Raw genomic sequence first — 16,447 nt, 5'->3', positions numbered from 1 at the left:
AGCAGATTACTGTTTATAATGGTTCGAAGAATAAATCGACAACATTTCATGGTAAAATAGATTCTACGAAGATAAAAGTTAATCCTCGAGGCACAAAGTTGCCGGTAGCAAAGTAATATAAATTTCACGGGATATCATTGCATATGGTACAGTCGAAATTCCCTGTAGAGGTGGGGAAACTTAGTCGAAACCCGGAGAAACTTTCGCGACCCTTTCTCGTGTCTAAAGCAATACGCGAGTGCCGAACTTTTGCACGCGTTTGAGTACGACTGGCGAATGTTTGCCAGATTGCGAGCACACCAGCCTCGAGTTTTATGGCCACGGGTTGACCCGATGTTTCGCAGTACCCGCTACAACCAACTAGCCGGTCCCGAATCTTCTAATAATCGAACCGATATCACAGAACGTCGAGGTCCAGAAAATCGGCCGTCTTTCGCTCTGAGAAACATTTCGTATTTTACGAGCTGCGCAAGGAGAAAAGCTGCGATGGAAATCGTGCGAAGCGACGATATCGCGGAAGCGAAGGAGAGATGAGGAAAGCAGACGCAAGAAAAAAAGAAAAGGACGAAGTAAACGAACGAATTAAAATCTTATACGTATTTAAAAATCGAAATATTTGAAAATCTTTATACTTTTGAAATTTGAGTATCTAGGAACTTGGAACTTGGAACTTACTTGAAAATTTAAGTACAGGTGTCTCCGTATAAGACGATACTTTTATAACACGGTTTCGCTCTAACAAGATTTAAGAATTTGGAAAATCGCCGTACAGAACGTCATATAATGAAAATTTTCACGTGCAAGCCAGGAACAAACTGAATGAAGTTCGAAAGTATCTGTTTTCGTGTTACAAGGTTATATTTGCGACGGGGATGTGAGAGGAAGCGCGTTACCACTTTCGACAGCTCGTCCCATTTTCCAAATGGACAGAGGCCAGGTCGCCGACGACGATACCAAGGAATCGCATCATCGGTAACTCTAAACTGTCGCGCTCGTTAAAATGATTTGTCACAGGCGACAGACTTGCTTATCGGGATTCCAAAATTGGCAAGGACGTATCTACTGCAACTACGCGATGCCCTTGGCACGCACGACAGTTAAACGGGAACATGAGTCACAACGACACGTGTTTGCTTCCGAACTATAACACTAGGACGGAATGCCAAATAATAGTTCGTAAATCATAGTATATCGTTAACGACATTGTTCCGTTGAAACGATAGTTAATTGAGATTAAATGATGACGATGCATCGGACGAAAGTACTCCGAGTAAACGTTTGCTCGCGCAATCAGTTAAATTATCTTGACTTTCTTTGTTACAATTTGAGATAAGGAAAAATTTACGAAACAACGAGAAACCGAGGCAAATAGCAAGAACAATTACCAGAGTTAATCGGCGTGATTTGGCCATCGAGCCGACTAAGCATCGTTAAGGGACATTAATAATCATTAAAGAGGCACTCGACCATTTCCGGTGTAGGTCAAGATGCACGGTAATCACTCGAAACCATTAGACTACGTAAGTCGATTAGACGATGATACGAATAATATACGCGACGTTTCAGTCCTTTGGGGTTTAGTCGAGAAACGGGAGCAGAGCTATCGAATTTCGAGACCGCAGATCTCGAATTTTTCCGTGGAAATTAATTTCACACAGAGGCATCAAAGAATCGGCGATCGATCGTCGAAGAAGCAGCTCGATCGATCACAAAGCTCCCGCCAAAAATTCCTTCTCGCTCGATAGGATCGAATTTCAACGATCTATACCTAACCAGACCTCCCAACAAAAATCCCAACTACATTTTCTTATATTCACGATGTCGTGAATCATCCGGTGGTATTTGAACACGTCCCTCAAGATATCTGTCACGTACCGTGGCTGGCCGTATATACCGAACTGCGGATTCGATTCCACCGTTCGTTTATTCTACATTCGGTATAACGAACATGGCTGCTGTTTCTTATTCGTCGGAATCCTCCATTGTTCAATAACAATGGCTGAATTTCCGTAACCAGATATATACGTTCGAACGTGTAAAAGGCAATTTAAAAATGCAAAACTATACTAAATAAATATTAATAAGGATATCATGTGTCATGCGATTCTAATTTTCAAAACCGATAGCTATGAAAATGTTTCATTTGTAAGGTTAGGTGATACTGCCGATCGTAAAGAACACGAACGTTCCATAATGCGCAAACGTAAGAATAACCCTAATTTAGTGAACCGTAATGCAACATTACATAAAAAAAGAGAAAAAAAGAAAGCAGCTTCGACCATAGACTCACTGTGTTCTCTGGTGTAGCGAAGGTTCAATGGCCATAGATAAAACGTGCAGCTGTATACCGTCGTAAAATCGGAAACCAGACTCGCATAGTTCGAAAGGCAACCGGAAGGTGAAAAGCGAACGCAGGCTTTCGAGGCCCGACATGGAAGCTGGATTATAAGCGGCATTCGACCATTGGAAATTAACGCGTTTGATTGTCGCGGAATCGAAACTGACAGCGAAACCATCCGATAACGGATACGTACAACGCGCAGCTTTCATGCGCATCGAGAAAACTAAATTTCTCGATCGACCGTGTCACGTGAATCGCAAAAAACGCGGGAATGGATGATTATCGATTGCAAAATATACGTGTTCGAGATTGACAGCTTGTCAGACGAAAGCTTGAGAACAGCAGCGAATACGTTTCGACCAACGAACGAGAATGCAAATCGATGTACTATTGGTCTTCATAGATGAAATTTGATTTACAAAATAAGTTAAATAAACAATTCCAATGAACTGCGATATCTTCTAATATTAACGCACAAATACATACGGTGTGGCATAGACAATCGAATCGACGAGAGGCGTGTTATGTACATGCAAATCGATGCGTTCCGCATAATTCGAGTTTTTTCATTTTTATCGAATTCGAGCCGTAGTTACGGTCAATTACAATCGTTAAACATTGTTTTGTTATAATGTAATGGGTAGCGCTCACGAAGCGCGCCCGTAGGCGAGTGCACGGCTTGCATTTTGCATAAATTACCTATATAGTTGTGTCTGGTTCGCGTGGTTGCTCGGCGTTATTGTCAAAATAATGCGGGAGCAGGTTGCCGCTGCAGGCTTGATAAAACAAATAGACCCTCGACACGTGAGTTGTATATTCGACCTTTTCCTGCTCTCTGAACGCCCAATTGTTTCCCGCGAACACGGAACTAAACAAGAAGAGAAGAAAGGTTGGCTGCACTTCCCATACGAAACGAGACCTTATCCGTATGACGTTTAATGCGTATCGTGATAATGGAATCGAAAATAAACCGGAAAAATAAATTACGTTAAAGAAATTAAGAACCTTGCTTGGTTGCGTGTTTCGTAACGTACATATGCAGAAGTTGGTACTACTGTGGGGTAGCTTTTTATGGGTCTGCATACGATATATAAATGTAACTCTTTATTATATGTATGAATCCATGATTAAAATTTATATTCCAAGTACGAAATACGTTACATGATATTGCACATTGCATTTTCATTTTCATCGATCGTCGATCATAAATAGAATTCCCTGAAATTACCGGTTCTTAATTACTACATTCTAAAAATAGATCTTGTAACGATGCTTATTCGTTGATACGCAACGAGTTAGTTTCTAATAAAATGTTTCCAGTGTGTTCTGTAGAAACAGTTAATACATGTAATTTTGTAAGAAGCAAATGATTCCCCCTTCTCTTGTAGAACAGCCGGAGAGGCGGAAAAAAGAAAAAGAAGCGCGAAGAAGCGAGAAAAATGTAAATAATCGGGTATACCACACGTAGCGTCGTTTTCTTCATCATCGTTTATTAAAAACACTAGATAAGCGGAACAATGTAAATGATCTCGTTATGAAATGCTCTTTTCCTGTGGCTAATGTTTGAAAAGCGAATGTCGTAATGAATGACTTTAGTCAAAAATATTGTTCAATTGTCAAAGAATGCTTAAATTTTCAAATTTTGAAAGGTGATTAGTAAACATTTTTACATTTCAAAAATGTGTTGTCGAAAAAGCTATTAGTTTAACAAATATTTAACTTTTACACTTCAAAAAATAATCGTTAAATTACCCGTATTTATTTCTCACATTCTTTTACTTCACTTCTGATTATAATGAGATGTAAACGTATACGTTATATCACGTAACGCGTTAACAAACGAAAATTGTTGTTTGACATGCACCGCTCCATAGCCCATAGTGAACATAACGAATGATTAAAAATGTCATGGAAGTTATTAAAAGAAAAATGGCTTAGCAATTTTCCTGTTTGCGAAACGAACGAATCAAGACAGGCGATCAAATCGAACATGACAGGACGTAACGAGTAGTCAACTTGACATTGAGAAATTCGACCGATTACGAAAAAGAATCAAGCGCATTAAGGCAGAAGGTATCAAACTACTTATGGTAATTTAAAACAAGTTTAGACCCACGGAAAATATATATGTCGTTGCGCATTACTACTGGTGTGCCTAAGGCGTGGACAAAAGATGAATTTGAGACCGATGACCTTTCTCCTCGAGGAGAAAGAGAGACAGGTCAAGAAAGATCATTCGAGAAGGCTCCGTTAGTTGATCAAGCGCGAAGGCTATTTAACATTCCGTGTTTGGAAGGACGCACTTTAGGAATCGCAGATGTTCAACGGACTGGCAGTGCTAGTTTTCAAACTTGTTCTCGCTGCTCTCGCTTGATCTTTCCGTTTCACGCTCCTTCCCAGTTCTGGCTCTCTCTCTCTCTCTCTCTTTCTCTCTCTACCTCTTTCACTCTCTCTCTCTCTCTCTCTCTCTCTAACTCTTCTTTTTCTCTCAATGTGTTTTTTTACATGAAAACCTACCCGAGAAAGGCTATCGTGTGGCACGATTCCGGTCAAGAAGAGTTCAATCACGGAACACAGCTCGGTCTCAGACAGAAATATTCTAATCGAGAGATGACAGCTTGTACAACAAGTAGGTCATACATAGAACAGGGAATGAAGGAATCGACAGGATCTTCTAGGAACGATATAACAGTTCAATATGAAAGTGAAACAACATGTATGGAACGCGATCCCGCGTGTTTATGTCGGCGGAACTCACCTTGGTTCGACTGGGACTGCGGTAACGGCTCGTAACGATTTGAAACGAGCGCACTGAGTCCACTCCATGCCTGGTACACACACAGCCACTATCTTCTCAGCTGCTTTTTCCTCCGTTTTAATCTGTTCGAACACTCGTGGACATGCTGCCTCTCGTTCAACGCAGATAAAGATTGTCGGCGCACACTAATACTCGACGGTCACGACGCTGAGGCGCGAAAAACGCGAAAATCCGACGGATCCGCGGTATAATGTCACGAAATACGTACCGAGTCGGCAAACGTCGAGCCGCGACAGTGGCGTCTACCTGCGCCAAGCGGTTCAACTAAACTCTCTAGCCACTAACACCTGGGGATATTTCCCCAACCGACATTTAACTCCACTCTTCCGTTCTTTTTAAATTTAAAAAAACGTTATCTTTCCAGTTAAGAGTTTCTCAATTTGTCACAGAATTTCTTACTTTGTGAATGTATTCTTTATTTTACAAATAGAGCAACTTTGACATGCAGAATTTATTTTCGGTGAGGTTCTTTTGCGAATAATGCTTCAATTACATCTTTTTTGCAATTCGATGATAACATTTAAATTTAAGTGCTTATATTTTTGTCTTGGTTGAATAAAAAGATTGCGACTATATTTTATTAAAAAAATTCGATTTATTTTATGTAAACATTTTATAATATATTTTTGTACTGTTCGTATGACAAAATTTGTAATAATTTATTCTTGTAAGTCGGGTTCAAAATATCGTGCAATTTATTTTCGAGAGTAGGCATGTAATTTTCATAATTCTTCACGAGCGTTCTAAACGAAATGGATTTTTGAAATTGGACATTCAAAAGTGAATTGACCCAATTTATAGCGTCATCTGGCAATATAATGTCTATATAATTCTTCATATTTTTTATTAAAAACTCAGCACATGTCCTTGATACCTCCAAAGGTTCAAAGAAGTCATAATTTGTACATTTGTTGAACACCTTAAAAGGAATAACATTACATTTACAGTATCTTTTACATTTTTAATATTTTAAATAATATTTACTTACATCTGTATCATCCATTTCGTAATCTATATAATCTAATAATGCAATACTCCAATAAAAAAGCGCAATACACATATACTCAGGATGTTTATTACGTATATTGCAGTCTAAGAATTTGGAAAGTAGTAAATTCATGTATGAACAATCATTAATCACTGTACAATGTACTGGAACATGATCAATTAAAGAGAATGCTTCATTTCGTATTTCGCGATTATTGTCCAGTAACAATTGTAATACTGTTGTCCACCACTGAATCTGTACATCTGTGATCATATTTAATTAGGATTGTATACATAAGAATATTTTAACATTTCATAACTTACATTGATACTCTTCACATTTATAACACGCTAGAAAAAGGCCCTCCATTATTTCAAATGCAGATTTTCTAAAATCTCTACTCAAATTTGTGATCCATAGATTATCGCAGAAGCTACTATATACATCATTTGTACACTCTAAATTAATTGCTCCATCATGCTTGTTAAAAGAAGCTAAAGTCACATATGATTTTCCCAATAATCTTAAGTAGCAGTCTCTCTCATAGTATCCACTTTTATTATCCTGTAGACGTATTTCATTTAACACAAATTTACAAATATCAATTCTTCTCATGAAATCAGAGGATTCAGTTTGATTAATGCATGTTAGGCTATTGTATAGGAAATCAAATATCACATCTTGCAATTCTGGACTATACTTATGAAAACATTCTATAGAGTTGCGAATTTCATAGAAACCATAATTTAATAATGTCTCTATTACATCACTGTATTTCACTTCATTAATGATTTCTGAAACAATTGACCATGCAGCAATTTGCATTTCAGGAACTTTTAAATTATGCAAGCATATTTTGATTACTATGGACTGTTGAATCAGCGAGGTTTCTCTCGCTATTGATCGAATGAATCTAATTACTGATAATTTATACAGTTCTCGCGCAGGTCCTTGTTTTAATTTTTCACCTAATAAATGTGAAATTACGGTATATAGCATCGGCAACATTCGTATCGCATACCTGCAATTGAAACGATTTTAGTATTTTGTTAATAATTCGAAACTTTTAATATAAATTTCCCTTACGTTCTATCTACTTCACATATTTTATTGCAAACATTTACATAATGTGCAGCCAATAAAAAACTTGGCGGTTTTGAATTTTTTCGCTCCAGATTTTCTATGATCCAAATTGTGCGTTTCAAAAATTCATCCCAATTTACATCAACCAATTCAAACGATTTAAAATTGAAATATATTAGTATTTCATATATCTATAACATTAAAAAAATATTTACTTAAAAATCAATTAGTATTTTAAAGAAATGTTCATTACTGATATGCATACTTGCAACATATAACCATGTATTAAATTTAAAGATGAATAGTTGGTCCCTGCAGATATTACATTCTCAATTATTTTTGTTAAAACATATTGAACAGATTGTGTTGTTAATAAAGGTACAAGTGCTCTGGCTGCTAATTTCCGTGTTTCGAATATCGCACTTTTTGCGCATTGTATAATTAAATCTATAAGATCATTGACCTGAAATAAATGTATAACTTTTGTTATGAAACTTTTAAGTACGAGCATGTGAGTAGCATTGTTTGTCTGCGTAACAGGGGAAAAACAAGTTATTTAAATCCTTAGTCATGATATTTCAGAAACATGAGAAATTATCGGTTCGTAGAATAATTAAGAAACAAAAAGTGATTTGTAGTTACAGATATAGTTTATATTTCTGGTGAAGTTATATTCTTCATTTCATCACCACTTCCACTATCATAAGGAGTTTCCGCTTTCTAGTACTTGTACAAGATGGCTTTTAATGCCATGAGGAAAGAGAGAAAATTTCGAAGACTATCTCGTGATAGGAGGAACAAAACCGTTGACTATTCGCAATTACATATACTCGTCCGTTGCTGCAGCAGCTAATGATACAAAGACGGTATAAGCCTTTGATACCATGGCGAACACAGATCAAACATGCCAATACGAAAACATTATCGTTCAGGGGCATGGATAATCTGCAAATTCATGGTCGCATATACGCGACAGGTAGACCGTACGGTAAAATTAATGCAGTCGCGTATAAGTAACTATAGTACATAAAGAGTTAAGCTAAATTACCATATGAAACACTTATAATTACCTTCCGTTGAATATCGCTAGGTTCCGTATTATTATTACAGTATAACCGTGATAGTAAAAGCAATATCGATTGTATATCAGCTTTTATAAGAGTATCATCCATTGCCATAAATGTTTGCAATTGATCCAAAATAAAGGATAACAGATTAGGATATTTTTCAGAAAATACTCTGTAATTCATTTTATTATCTGTGGTAAGATTGATATGGTCTTTCGTTCTTTGAACGCCAAAGATTCTAGTAATAAGTGCACTAAAAAGTAATGTTGCTGCGTTTCTTTCCTGTAAGGAACAGCATACATTTTTTATTCAATTTTCACATTATAGAAGAAGTTTACTTACCGCCCATGTTGCAGCATCGTAACTTTTAAATGCCGCTATTAAACCATCTTCGACATAATTATTGACTACTTCTGCAAGATGAGAATGTCGAAAAATTGCTCTTAAGATATTTAGAGCATGTGTTTTGATTTCCGTGATTTGAACGATATTTTCGTTTACAGGACAATCATCGTTGTACTTTAATGTAACAAGCGAGTTCTCATAATGTGTAAAAACAGAGTTTGAGTATATCAGTTGTTGCACTTTTCCCCATAGATCTCCACTTTTCAATTGTGTAAGTCCTAACAAAATTTTTATCACCGAATCAAAGGTTGTAGTTTTTGTATCTTTGTATTGACGAGGTTCTGTAGATAGTAAAGCCTGTTAAGTAAAATTCGTATAAATAAGATTCATAAAATAATGTAAAAAATATTTGATATCATTTACCTGTATCATGAATGGTACTCCTACACTTCTTCTGGTTGCACACAATTTTGAGTTCTCTTTAATTCCCGTGATGGAAATCAAAATTTGATGCAACCACAATTTAGGTAATTCATTTAGAGTTGTTTTACTTAAACGCCATAGTCGAGTACACAATTGGCTGAATCCTACATGAGCTTGTTCAAATGCTCCTCTATGCTTTGTTTCAGTAAGCAAGGAAACAAAATGTTCTCCTATTTTGATAATCTGTTAAAAATTTGCTTTGTCTTATTTTCTTCTAAAGAAATAATCTTTTAATACAAATTGTGAAATTTTACTTGCTCTTCGTTTAACAATTTTATGGAAGGATTGTCTTCACATATAGGTGCCTTAGTGGAAAGTAAACCAAACAATAAGCTAACTTCCTTTACAGTACGCCAAGAACAAAGCAACACCATTTGTGGTGTTACTATTTGTTTATTAGGCACAGAATTACATATTTCATTAATAGCTTGTGAATTCAAATCCATTGGTAAATGTCCCTCTGGTGAAGAATTATTTACTATTAAAGAAACTGCATGACTGCATTCGAAAGATATGGATATTAATTCTGTTACAGTGCTCTGCCACAAACATTCTTTCCCAGCATTCTCCAAATTGCATTCAGATAACAAATTTCTTATACAGAAAAGATAGCCATACAAAGAATGTTTAATAACAGTTTTCACTATATTCTCTTTTGCTAGAGTCAAGGAATCCTACAAAAATAATTTATATAGCTATCTACATAAAATAATTGAGTCATATAAATAGGCACAAATACCTTCAACTTTTTCAACAAAATTAGTATCAGTTGTAGTATTGTTGCTTCTTTTATATCTTCAAACTGTATTATTAGATCTAAATGATTTTCAAGTACTTTTTGCACAATAGGTGACAGTATACTAACTTTCAGCATATATACAGCTGTAATAGTATCAATAGGTCTTACACTATTGCCTAATTCAATAGCAACCATGATAATATCACGAACACGACTTTCATTATTTAATTGCAATAAATTTGGATCTATTGATTTTATTAGATTGAAAGCCATTACTTTATTTGTTTCATATGTATCTAATAACATTAGGTTAAATATTGCTTCCACTTGCTCAGACTTCCAAGTAACTTGTTTAAATTCATTATCTAATAAATCTCTCATTAGGAGTAATATCTGTAGAGAACACTGCCTCCTATTATATGTTGCATCAGGGCTACATATGCACATCTGACGTAGAGATTCAAATTTACAACTATACATGTTTATATCACTTTCTAAATTGCAAGATATTTTATATGATTCATCTATCACTTCTTGTTTTATCTCTGTTGAACTACAATTTTTTCTATAATGGTTTCTCATTTTTTCTTCTTGTGCATATTGCCGCCTTATGACAGCTAAGCTGTCCTTCATTCGCTTTAAAGTCTACAAAAACAAATTTATGTTTCATAGAAAGCTTAAATCTCCATTATAGTGATCTTACCTTTTTTATTAGAGGAACAAATTCTATATTTTCTTTAAAATTGACTTGTAGAAACAGGATGATTATATCAAGTTCTTGAGATGTAAATTTTAAAGTGCTCTTCTTTGATTCTACTATAAGGGCTAGTGTATTTAATTTTATCTAAAATAAAAGTTAACATTATATAATAAATGGATGAAATTGTTTAAAAATTTATCTTTGATAAATTAGTACCTCTTCATCATAATGATAAACATAATGTTCCAAACTATCATACGTGATACAATTTCTCCAATATTTATTATTTGAGTTAAGAAGCTTCTCCTCAGTGTCCAATACGCCATTACGTTTCAATATTAACAAATCTTTTAATTGCCTCTTTATTTCTTCTGATGTAAACATATTGTTTCCCTCTCTTTTGTATTAAATCTCAGAAGAACATGTGCTATATCACAGTTGAGGTTGAGGATGATAAATTTCCTCACCTGAGGCAAAGTACTTACACAGACAAGGTATAAATATATATTTTCTCTCTGCTATAGAATAGACGTGACATTCAATGCGTTTTATATCTTCAATCAATGATAAATATTGCAGTATTACATACACGATCGTACATATGCGGTGATCCAGTACTTGTCCAATTTTTTATGCGGAATGTTATTATTCTGATTTGTTATGATACATTTTAGTCCCTTTATTAGCCGCATGGCATTATCACAAACTTACTTTAATGCGCATGCTCGTCGTTATCTATACTTAATGCGACTTCTACTGGAGAGGGAATTTCCTCTCTACTTTTACGATGTCATGAATGACATCACTGAAGTTAGAGCAACACACTCTATTGCTGACAGAAAAGTCATAATTTTATGTCGCGTAGAAACGTACCATAAAAAATTTTAAAAATTTAATTAGAAGTGTACAAAAGTTTGGTTATAGCTTGGTTTAACAAAAAGTGTTAGTTGAGGGGAAGTTTCTTAAAATGAAGAAAAGGAAAAAATTACAACGCAGTACTACAGAGAAAAACTTTGAACAAAACTTGTGGTAGATCAACCGATTCCAAAAATAAAAGTTCTCACAACAGTTAGTTTTGAACGCTGTAACATTAAGCTTTTAAATGTTACTATGAAAATGAAAGTTATGCATGTATCTGAAGAACATGCTAGTCCTTAACAAGAAAATAGATGGTTTTTATCACGTTCTTACACATCAAAAGAAAAGTTCATAAAAGAATGTTGAATATATAGTATATTTGTATTGTATTGGGTTGGCAATTAAGTGATTGCGGATTTTGTCATTAGGTGATATTGCCAAAATCCGCAATCACTTAGTTGCCAACCCAATACGTGCGAGAGTGAGGGAACATAGAACGAAAACATACTGAAGTATATATCCGCTCCTGGTATGCATGTGAGCGTCGCATGATGCCCTAGGACTCCATTAAGACAAAAGAGAAAAGAGCAGTATGAAATTTCGTGACCTAGGTCTCCGACGAGTAACCCACGTCGCGAGCTAAGTTATGTGAATATTAGAATAAAGTTCTTTGTAATACCTCAACAAATCCTCTCCATACTTTAACAACGAATATAAAAGCTCTACTACAGAAATACAAAAGCTAAAGAATTTTATCTCCTGATTTTAATTGAAATCGAAAAGGCGATATTAGGAGGCAATGTTGATAGCTTAAAAAAGTTAAGTAATTTTATTGATTGTATAAGTAGTATAGAAGATCAAATAATTTTAAGAAATTATTATAATAGTTTTAACCACCTTATTAAAAGTACTAACTTAGTTATCTTAGCTTGTAAACACAATAAAGTAAAAATTTTAGAATACTTATTTAGTAATGACAGTAAAGTTCTAAATAATCTATCTATTGATATTGAGAAGAGCACTGTACTACCAAATGATGAAAATGAAGTATGCTATAATGCATTTTATTATGTTATATGTTCAGGCAATATTCATCTTCTTGATACACTCATCAATAAATGGCCAGGTAATTATTTTGTTATTCATTTGGGAGAATTGGATGGGATTCTTTCTATATCTTATGAAAAATTAAAGCTAAGGGATGTACCATTGTCAGAAGAAATAGAAATTTTTATTGAAAATACATTAATAAACCTCTGTTTCTTCTCTAATACTTATGGACAATATCAAAGCTTTAGTAATAATATTACCAATATCAAAGAACGGATTGAATTAGTACTTCAAAACATTAGCCTGTTAAAAGCAGAGTATTCAAACACAGGAATAGTAGATAAAAAATTTTTATTCATAGCAAAATTTATAGCACAAAATATTCATATATTAAAACGAAAGTTGGAATCAACCTATGATAGATTGGATATGACATCTTGGAAAGAAATGGAGTTTTGTTTGATCAGTTTTGTCGTTTCTTTTAATAAACAACAAGAAATTAATATATTTTATCATGCTATATTGAATAAAGGCAAAATATTAAAATTTGTATGTTTTTGTATCTTTCGTAAGTACCTACAGTAGGAAAAAACGAGCTCGTTCATACAGTACTGACATCTATAGCTTTAATTTGTAGTACTTTCAAAAGGAATAAACGTGATTATCTCGCTATTATTGTTTCTTCTACTGTAAAACTTTCATGAGCGAAACAATAACATTTAAACAAGATTAAATTAAACGTGGGGGTTATATATACCATTTTTAATTGCATAAAGGATTATATAATTTAAGTCGACTACTAATAATTGTCAATGTCATCGTTTCATTATTAACTCCATTCCGTCAACATTAATCATAAATAGCTTTATTAACTTTAGTCCCAAATGTATATTGCATATGTTAATGTAATTTAAAAACGTACGTAACATCGTGCATGTTAATGAAATGAAATGAAGACAGCCAAATACGATAGCCTTTGGTAAAAAAGGATCAAATACATACGATGTTTGCTCATACTCGTACTCGTACTCGTACTCGTTAATGATCAGTTGAACGTTCGCGAAATTCAACGAATCGACGGAAATTGAAGAATACCGGTATTGAAAAATAACCGGTACCAATAATTTAAGTATACTATGAATCAATATATATTATATTTAAGTAAATTAAGTAAATGCTTCGTATCGTTTACTGTAATAAATTCCAGCTTAATAAAAGTCGATCTTTTATCTACGAATTAACCGTTCGTCACGTGAACTCGCGATGAAACGGTAATCGCGATTAGGAATAGAAAGTTTGTTGACGGGAGACGGAAAAAGGTTCTTGGTACACAACCGTTCGGACAATGGCCTCAGTTGCACTCGGTTTACTTTTTCATATAGTTCTCGACTAATTTTAACTGTACCGCGGTCTTATTGCGTAACTGACCTATACCGAGGCAACTGGCCATCTCTCTCCCTCTCTACACGACTCTTCTTCGATGTTTCTTTCCTTTTTACTATGCCCGGTGTCCTCGTTGTTATTTAAATCGGAACAAGAACGCCGGACGGTCGAAATGTTTCTGTCTCTCGACTCTGACTTCCACAAAGTTGCACTTTTTTATACAACCGTGCAAACATTTTCGTCAAACTGACGTAGGTCGAGGTGGCGCGCACAATAAAAGGAAAAAAGAACACGGCCATTTTTTATCGCACTACCAGCAGCCCAGGAGTTGTTTGTGTAAATCGAGTCACTTTCGTGTATCAATTCCGTTGGTAACCAATTCTTTGATGTTTTTGTTTTGGTCGCGGATACGAACAGTGGAGTTAACAGTCGGTATGGTTGTCCAGCCTGCTCGTTGCCATCGGGAATTTTTCGCCATGATAAAATAGGATGGTATTTGCTGGTATGCGCGATAAAAAGAAATAGGCCAAGAAGAAGTATTATTTAGAAAAAGTGCAAAGATAGGCTTGATAATTTCGAGAAAGGAGAACGAGGTGTGAAAGAATAATGGGCGAAAATAGTTCGTTTCTGTCACGATAGTGGGCGTAATGCGAGGCAATGGGAGCTGTTGGCGCGTGTTTATCGTGGTACCTGTACGTAGAAACGTGACATTTAACTGGGGTCGACAGAAACCGTCTGTCGAGCGCTTATCGCGCGAACCGTATCTACACGTTTTCCCCAAACCGGACGAATGCTTTCGCGCCCATGAAAACCAGGAACCTATTTAAGAACGTCTTTTAGATACGAGTTCTTCTCGTTACACATGATCGATTTTTCGTATAATAAATCACAAGGTATACGTTTCGCAATTTCCCGTTCGCCCCAAAAACTACGTAGTGGTATATACTAGAAACGTTTCGTAAGATCTATATAGATAATACGATATAGGGAACTCATAAACTGAAGGATCAAATAGCGGTGTTGCCGGTCGATACGGTAACAGGCAAGGTTGCATGCAATATTCTGCCTGTTTTAACAGCTGTGTTACCCTATCTGAAGTTTTCGCCAATTTACTCAACCGGAAATCCCTAAATATAAAGGTATGATAAATAAATTTTATGCTTTGGCTGATTTTATGATCCTCTTATATCGTGGATCTCTATATTTCTTCTCTTTCCTTATTATTTCTTATCTTATCTTTCCTACACCTTTCTTGATTTTTCTGATGATCATACAACAAGATTGGCCGCGTTGTTCGCCGTTAATTTCTGTCGCGAGAGGAAAGACGAATCCTTCGGTGTTGCGCAACGTTCGTTGTCTTCCTTTAATCATACATCTTGCTGGGAAGGATCCCAGGACGTTTCCGACCATTCTGTCTCCGAAGGCCTTTTTCTTATCTAACCAAGACGTTCTTGCGAACGAATATTTCTCGCGTGCGTACACGAGGCACTGCGATGGTTATCGTTAATTGCGAGTCCCATTAAAACTCGTTAAAAATTTTTTGGAAATCTCTCGCGGACCTAATGATCGAACTTAGCCTTCCATTGTTCGACGCTCGAGACGCGTAATCGCGAGGCCCTCCGGGAAAGAAAGAAAGCGTATGACGAGTGTTTGACGTTCTGCTTCACGCTCGGAGAACGTCTGAAACGTGGGATTTCCATTGTTGTACGCGAACAGGGGGAGGGGGTCTGTGGACTGGTTCAACGGATAAGGTACAAGCCGCTTTTGACGTGTCTGACGGGGAATTGTCCGACGCACAGGTAAATAACCGGGAATCGTCTGCTAATTCAATTTGCCGCGCCCTTGTCGAATCCAATTAACAGCGAGTTACCGGGCTTCCCGGATAATCGTCTGCTATCCGCAATTAAATTCGACAATTTAATGTCGTGCCGCCGACAAACGTTTTGATTTCTCCTCACGAGCCGCCGACAGAGAGATCGTGTCTTGGGCAATTCTCGTCGAATCTGCTATCCCTGATAAAAATTCATGAAAAGCACCGGACGATTCTATGCATTTTTATGCCATTCTCCTACGTCGCGGAACTGCCCATTCCTCTCGATGAGATTCCCAATTATAGTCCACGTAATTATAAAGTTCCGCTTACATACACCGTTTCACGGCCGCAATTTGTTTGCCCGCGGTTCATGACAAACGTCTCTCAAGCGCCAAGAAGCGGAGAAGTGGCTCCTCGATCCGAGGTCGGTCCTCGCGCTGCGAGCAAACGCCTCCACTACGAACTACGCCGTTTTCCGGACCACTTGGTTTTCGCTTACGCGGAAGCGGAAAATAAACAACGCGAAAATGTACTGGCGATGGACGACGCGCGTGCGAAAGGACACACGCGTTCGCGTTGAAAGAAACGCGTGCTAGTTTTCGCGATTGTGAAAGGAATAAGGATACGACGTTAATATCGGTCGTACGACGATACGAAGAAACGTTGCGACATAGCCAGTCGCGTTTCATTGTTTTCCAGCGGGACGATGTCGCGTTCGCGAATCATAGCTCGGCGCACATGTTGCACGCCATGCAATCTGCGATTGATAGTCGGCAGCC

At 36.3% G+C, this 16,447-nt stretch overlaps 2 protein-coding genes across 9 annotated transcripts in view; both read right to left on the bottom strand.

Moving 5' to 3' along the window:
- LOC139986138 (uncharacterized protein CG43867) overlaps positions 1-5,397 on the bottom strand; it is a 98,274-nt gene extending 92,877 nt beyond the window's left edge. For 4 of the 7 annotated variants that reach the window (XM_072001205.1, XM_072001202.1, XM_072001204.1 and 1 more), the window contains exon 1: positions 5,100-5,396. The gene's annotated coding sequence lies outside the window, so the exon portion shown is untranslated. Of the gene's footprint in view, positions 1-5,099 lie in introns of all 7 variants that reach the window. The other 3 variants (XM_072001199.1, XM_072001200.1, XM_072001201.1) reach the window with 1 other exon arrangement.
- Positions 5,398-5,734: 337 nt separating this feature from the next.
- Thada (Thyroid adenoma-associated protein homolog) lies at positions 5,735-11,396 on the bottom strand. Of its 2 annotated transcripts, XM_072001190.1 has the most exons (13): positions 11,154-11,396; positions 10,781-11,031; positions 10,568-10,708; positions 9,865-10,509; positions 9,380-9,799; positions 9,066-9,308; positions 8,640-8,999; positions 8,301-8,579; positions 7,496-7,693; positions 7,234-7,421; positions 6,471-7,168; positions 6,148-6,410; positions 5,735-6,078 (listed from the first exon to the last, which is right to left on the bottom strand). In XM_072001190.1, the coding sequence occupies exons 2-13, from the start codon at positions 10,946-10,948 to the stop codon at positions 5,773-5,775; spliced, it is 3,909 nt and encodes a 1,302-aa protein (XP_071857291.1). In that variant the 5' UTR covers positions 10,949-11,031; positions 11,154-11,396; the 3' UTR covers positions 5,735-5,772. The 2 variants fall into 2 exon arrangements, with proteins under 2 accessions (XP_071857291.1, XP_071857290.1); XM_072001189.1 differs by having other exon boundaries at positions 10,781-11,396.
- Between the last annotated feature and the right edge of the window lie 5,051 nt (positions 11,397-16,447).

Source organism: Bombus fervidus, chromosome 4, assembly GCF_041682495.2.
Source record: "Bombus fervidus isolate BK054 chromosome 4, iyBomFerv1, whole genome shotgun sequence".
In the NCBI taxonomy this organism is placed as follows: Eukaryota; Metazoa; Arthropoda; class Insecta; order Hymenoptera; family Apidae; genus Bombus; species Bombus fervidus.
Note: the sequence above shows the minus strand (reverse complement) of the source record. Positions and strands in the feature narration are given on the sequence as shown.